We start from the raw sequence: 6,189 nt of genomic DNA, 5'->3' as shown, positions 1-6,189 counted from the left end.
TTTTTTTTTTTTTTTGTAGAGACAGAGTCTCACTTTATGTCCCTCGGTAGAGTGCTGTAGCATCACAGCTCACAGCTCACAGCAACCTCCAACTCCTGGGCTTAGGTAATTCTCTTGCCTCAGCCTCCTGAGTAGCTGGGACTATAGGCGCCCACCACAACACCTGGCAATTTTTTTGTTGCAGTTTGGTTGGGGCCAGGTTTGAACTCGGCACCCTTGTTATATGGGGCTGGCGCCCTGCCCACTGTGCCACAGATGCTGCCCCAACATATTAATCATTCTCAGTGTACAGTTCAGTGATGTTAAGACGTTCACATTGTATTGCCATCAGTATCATCTACTTCCAGAATTCTTTTCATCTTGCATAACTGGAACTTTGTACCCATTAGACAGTAACTCCTCATTCCTCAATCCCTTCAGCCCCTGGCAACCACCCTTCTATGTTCTGTGTCTATGAATGTGACTGGTCTAGGTACCTCATAAAGTATAATAATAGAGTATTTGTCTTTTGGTGACTGCCATTTCACTCAGCATATATCCTCAAGGTTCATCCATGCTGGAGTATGTATCAGAATTTCCTTTCTTTTAAAGCACATTCTGTGTATCCTTTTGTTTATTGATGAACACAAAGGTTCTTTTTACCTTTTGGCAAATAGTTTTGAAGAATTCTACAATGAACGTGGATGTACAAATAATCCGTTTGAGTCCTCTAATTAGTGAATGTTGCCATTTATGAATGAGATACAGCTTGTCATTTATTTTGGTCTTCTTTTATGATTTTTATTTATTATTGTTTGGGATTCATTGAGGGTACAAAGAATTAGGTTACAGTGATTGCATTTGTTAGGTAAATTCCCTCTTAATTGTGTCCCAGGCCCATAACCTCCTACCTTCTCCCTTTTCCCTGCTCTTTTATTCCCCTATCCCCCACCATCATCTACTGCCTTCATACCGGAATTGAGTACATAGGATTCTTGCTTCTTCATTCTTGTGATACTTTACTAAGAAGAATCTGTTCCACCTCCATCCAGGTTAATACAAAAGATGTAAAGTCTCCATCTTTTTTAATGGCTGAATAGTATTCCATGGTATACATACACCATAGCTTGTTAATCTATTCCTGGGTTAGTGGACATTTAGGTTGTTTCCACATTTTGATGATTATAAATTGAGCTGCAATAAACAGCCTAGTGCAAATGTCCTTATGATAAAATTATTTTTTTTTCTTCTGGGTAGATGCCTAGTAATGGGATTACAGGATCAAATGGGAGGTCTAGTTTGAGTTCTTTGAGGATTTTCCATACTTCCCTCCAAAAAGATTGTATTAATTTGCAGTCCCACCAGCAGTATAAAAGTGTTCCCTTCTCTCTATATCCACACCAGCATCTGCAGCTTTGAGACTCTGTGATGTGGGCCATTCTCACTGGGGTTCCGTGATATCTCAGGGTGGTTTTGATCTGCATTTCTCTGATGATTAGGGATGCTGAGCATTTTTTTCGTATGTTAACCATTTGTCTTTTTCAGAGAAGGTTCTACTCATGCTTCTTGCCCAGTGACATAAGAGATTGTTGGCTCTTTTTTTTTCATAATTTGAGTTCTCTATAGATCCTAGTTATCAAGGTTTTGTCTAATTCATAATATGCAAATATCTTTTCCCATTCTGAAGGTTGTCTCTTTTGCTTTGGTTGTTGTCTCCTTAGTTACATAGAAGCTTTTCAGTTTAATTAAGTCCCATTTGTTCATTTTTATTGTTTCAGTTTTCTTTTTTCTTTTTTGAAAGTTTTTTTTTAAAAACTTTTATTTATTTTATTTGCCATTTTTGGCCGGGGCTGGGTTTGAACCTGCCACCTCCAGCATATGGGACTGGCACCCTACCCTTTTGAGCCACAGGTGCCGCCCTATTGCTTCAGTTTTCACTGAAGTCTTCTGCATAAAATCTTTCCCCAGGCCGATATCTTCAAGTGTTTTCCCTATGCTTTTTTTCAAGGATTTTTGTTTCATGCCTTAGATTTAAATCTTTTGTCCATCTTAAATCAATTTTTGTGAGTGGTGAAAGAAAGGTGCAGGTCCAGTTTCAGTGTGTGTGTTACAGAAAAAGCAGTCCTAAGAGGGATTTTTTTTTTGTTTTGAGACACATTCTTAATTTGTCACCCTGAGTAGAGTGCTATGGCGTCATAGCTCATAGCAACTTCAAACTCTTGGGCTCAAGTGATCCTCTTGCGTCAGCCTCTCAAGTAGCTGTGACTACAGGCACCTGCCACAATACCTTGCTAGCTTTTCTAGTTTTAGTAGAAATAGGGACTCACTTTTGCTCAGGATGGTCTTGAACTCCTAAGCTCAAGCAATCTACCTGCCCCAGCCTTCCAGAGTGCTAGGATTACAGGCATGAGCCACTGTACCTGGCCTCTTTTATGATTTTTAAATATATTTTGTACTTTTACTCATAAATGTTTTTTGTTTATCTATATAGTCTTTAGTAACAAATTGAACAAAATGACAAATTTACAAGATATTTGGTTATCAACTTTTTTCTTTGTTCTTTTCCTACCTTCTTGAACTTTCAATTTTTTTCAGTCGTACTATGATTTGAGTGTCTCCCCCAGAGTTCTTGTGTTAGAAACTTAATTCCCAATGCAACAGTGTTGAAAGTTGGGACCTTTACGATGTCATTAGGTCATGAGGTCACTCATGTTGTCATCAGAGAAGTAGGTTCATTCTTGCAGAAGTGGGTTTGTCATAAAAATGATTTTGGTTCTCACTTGTTCTCTTTTCCTCTCACCCTCTCAAATTCTGCCATGGGATGATGCAGCAGGAAGACCCTGTCCAGATGCTGGCACCTCCATATTGGACTTCCTAGTTTCCAGAACTATGAGAAGCAAATTTCTCAGTCCGTACTATTCCATTATAACAGCACAAAAGAGACTATGAAAACTGACACAAAGAAATGTGGCTGTTATTACTACTAATAGCTAAAAATGTTCAAGGGGCTTTGGAACTGGGTCCAGTAATCCCCTTTCATCTGTGGGAGGATATGTTCCAAGATGCCCAGTGGATGCCTGAAACTACAGATAGTTACAACCCTCTACGTACTATGTTTTTTTCCTATACATACAGCCTATGATAAAGTTCAATTTATAAATTAGTCATAGTAAGAAATTAACAACAGTAACTAATAATAACATATAACAATTATAACAATATACTGGAATAAAAATTATGTGAATATGGTCTCTCTTTCAAACTATCTCATTGTACTGTCCCTTGTGTAACTGAAGCCACAGAAAGCGAAACCTTGGATAAGGGGGCACTATTGTCATTGGTGAGGCCAGTAGAATTTGGAGGAACAGACCAGAAGCAGCCACGATTGCTCTGAATGGAATATCAAGGGTGATTCTGGTGAGGACTCAGAAGAACTGTAGGTAAAGTCTGGAACCTCAGGCGCCAGCCACGTACACCTAAGGTGGCGGGTTCGAATCCCCAGCCCGGACCCGCCAAACAACAATGACGGCTGCAACCAAAAAATAGCCAGGCGTTGTGGCGGGCGCCTGTGGTCCCAGCTACTTGGGAGGCGGAGGCAGGAGACTTGCTGGAGCCCAGGAGTTGGAGGTTGCTGTGAGCTGTAATGCCACGGCACTCTACCCAGGGGGACAGCTTGAGGCTCTGTCTCTAAAAAAAAAAAAAAAAAAAAAAAAGTCTGGAACCTCTTCGCAATTACTTAGGTGGTTGTGATAAGAATGTTTGCAGTAGGGGCTGAGGAGGGCTCAGATGGAATTGAGGAACAAGGTATTGGAAATTGGACTAAAGCCTATTCTTGTTTATAGTTTCAAAGAAATTGGCAGAACTGTGTTCATGTCCGAGGATTTATGTAAGGCATAATTTAAAAGTAATGAACCAGGATATCTGGCAGAACAAACAGCTAAGCATTTTCAGCTAAGCAGAAAAGCATTCAAGATGCTCAATGACTTCTTCTGGCTGTTTACAGGAAAATGAGAGAAAAGAGAAGTGACTTTAAAACTTAATTAAAAATTAAAGGGGAAGTAGAAAGTAAAAATTTTGAAAAATTTCAACATGGCCATGAAAGGAATGAGAACACACATTCAGGAAGGAATACTAAAGGTGTGGCCAAGTGACTGTTTGCCAAAGCAATTAATATGGATAGAAGGAAGCCAGTCTTATTCATGAAGAAGACAGGAGAACAACTCCATAGGCATTTTGGAAATCTGAGTCATCCTGGGACTGTGAGGTGATGTCTCCAGAGCAGTGCAGGTGTGTGGCACCCTGGGACTGTGAGGGGAGGTCACAGAGCTGTGCTCCCTGCACTTCAGCACAGTAGCCCTTGGGCCCCCCTAGTGATGGTGCTGGGGGCCCAGGCACAGCTGGACCCTCCATTTTGGGAGGTGTGAGCTGTAAACTTTGGCACTGTACACAAGGTGCTGATTCTGCAGGTGAGCAGAATGCAGGAGCTGTGGGGCCATGGTGGCTTCCATCTAGATAGCTAGCAGATGTCCCTGACAGCCCGGAGGCCCAGGCAGAGTCTTGTCACAGAGGTGGTAGAGCCACTGCAGAGAGTCCCGACTAAGTTGGAAACTTAACACCCAATATAATTGCAATGAGAAGTGGGGCCTTTATGAGGTAATTAGGTCCTAAGTGATCTGCCCTCATAAATGGATTGTTTCAAGAGTGAGTTCATTACCTTGAGAATGTTTTAAAAGCAAGCTTGGCCCTCTCCTCTCCTGCTCACTTTTTCTCACTCTTTCAAATTCTACCATGGGATGATACAAGAAGGTCCTTACCAGATGTGGGCTCCTCAACTTTGGACTTTCTAGCCTCCAGAACTGTAAGAAATAAATACCTATTCTTTATAAGTTACCCAGTCTTGGGTATTCTCTTTTAGCAGTACAAACAGACTAAGACACATTTTAAACATAATTTATCTCACCATGTACATTGTAGTACTTTTATTGTCATCCAGTTCTAAATATATCATTTCTGTGTTTATTTTATTACAGTCAACTTATGTCTCATATAGATGAGAAATTCATTTTTCCAAGATTTAGTTCTGACTTAATGATGGGTTATTTATTGCAGAACTTGAATGGAAGCTAGCAGAGGTTGGAGCAATACAGACTGACCTGGAAGAAAACCCCAGAAAACACATTGTAGATATGATGGTATCTTCTATTAGAAACACTTCTATTTATGATGACAACAGTTCCAACAGTGATAATGATACCAAATAGAGAGAAATACTTAATAAATAGCTTTTAAAGTATAGCATATTGTTTTATTTACTACTGCCTTTATAATTAGAGATCAGAAAATTTATCAATTTCCTTACAAATCATTTCAATAGTATTGAGGTAATTCACAATGTTCATTGCCTCTAAGAAAGCCAGAATTTGTATTAAGCCTTTAGTGTTTTTCAGTGGCTTATCCTTTTTCTGATTCATGTTGGAAAAAACACAAATATCGTAAGTCCTCTCTATTGCCTACTGATGTTCAAAGAGACCTATGAATGAAAACAATGAAAGAAAATCATCAAATTTCATTTACGTCAACTTTTTTTTTTTTTGAGACAGAGGCTCCCTTTGTCGCCCTGGGTGTGCTGCAGTGTCACAGCTCACAACAACCTCAAACTCTTGGGCTCAAGTGATTTTTGTCTCAGCCTCCTAAGTAGCTGGGACTACAGGCACCTGCTACATTGACTGGCTATTTTAAGAGATGGAGTCTCGCTCTTGCTCAGGCTGGTCTCAAACATGTGAGATCAGGCAGTCCACCTGGTCAGCCTCCCAGAGTGCTAGGATTACATGTGTGAGCCATGGCGCCCAGCCTAAGCCAACATATTTTAATGTTTATTATTTGAGCTTTGAATTTATGACCATAAATTTATGAATATACTTTTTCTTTGAAACTTTTACTTATTAAAAATATTAACCACTTAATAATGTAATGCAATTTATAGAGTCTGAAAAGTACCTAAGAAGCATCCCCACTTGTGACTATTATTCTGAATGGTTCTGTTATTAAGTTAGAAAATTACTAAGTATTCTTGCTAATAGTTAAACTAGAGCATCATTAGATGGTATGACATGTAAGTTTCTAAATCCTGAGAAAGGTAAGAAAAAGTATATTGTGGAACTACCTGTTTCAATACGAATCACAGAAGAATTCATCCAGAGCAAACATACG

The 6,189-nt window shown here is 39.5% G+C and overlaps 1 protein-coding gene across 1 annotated transcript in view; it reads left to right on the top strand.

Moving 5' to 3' along the window:
* PDCL2 (phosducin like 2) overlaps positions 1 to 5,274 on the top strand; it is a 26,200-nt gene extending 20,926 nt beyond the window's left edge. The window contains exon 6 of the mRNA XM_012808077.1: positions 5,089 to 5,274. Within this exon, the coding sequence (XP_012663531.1) occupies positions 5,089 to 5,240 (152 nt within the window). The 3' untranslated portion in view covers positions 5,241 to 5,274. The remainder of the gene's footprint in view (positions 1 to 5,088) is intronic.
* Positions 5,275 to 6,189: the final 915 nt, after the last annotated feature.

This window comes from Otolemur garnettii, unplaced genomic scaffold (genome assembly GCF_000181295.1).
Source record: "Otolemur garnettii isolate 467f Iridium unplaced genomic scaffold, OtoGar3 scaffold00083, whole genome shotgun sequence".
NCBI classification, from domain to species: Eukaryota; Metazoa; Chordata; class Mammalia; order Primates; family Galagidae; genus Otolemur; species Otolemur garnettii.
This window is presented reverse-complemented; position numbering and strand designations above follow the sequence as displayed.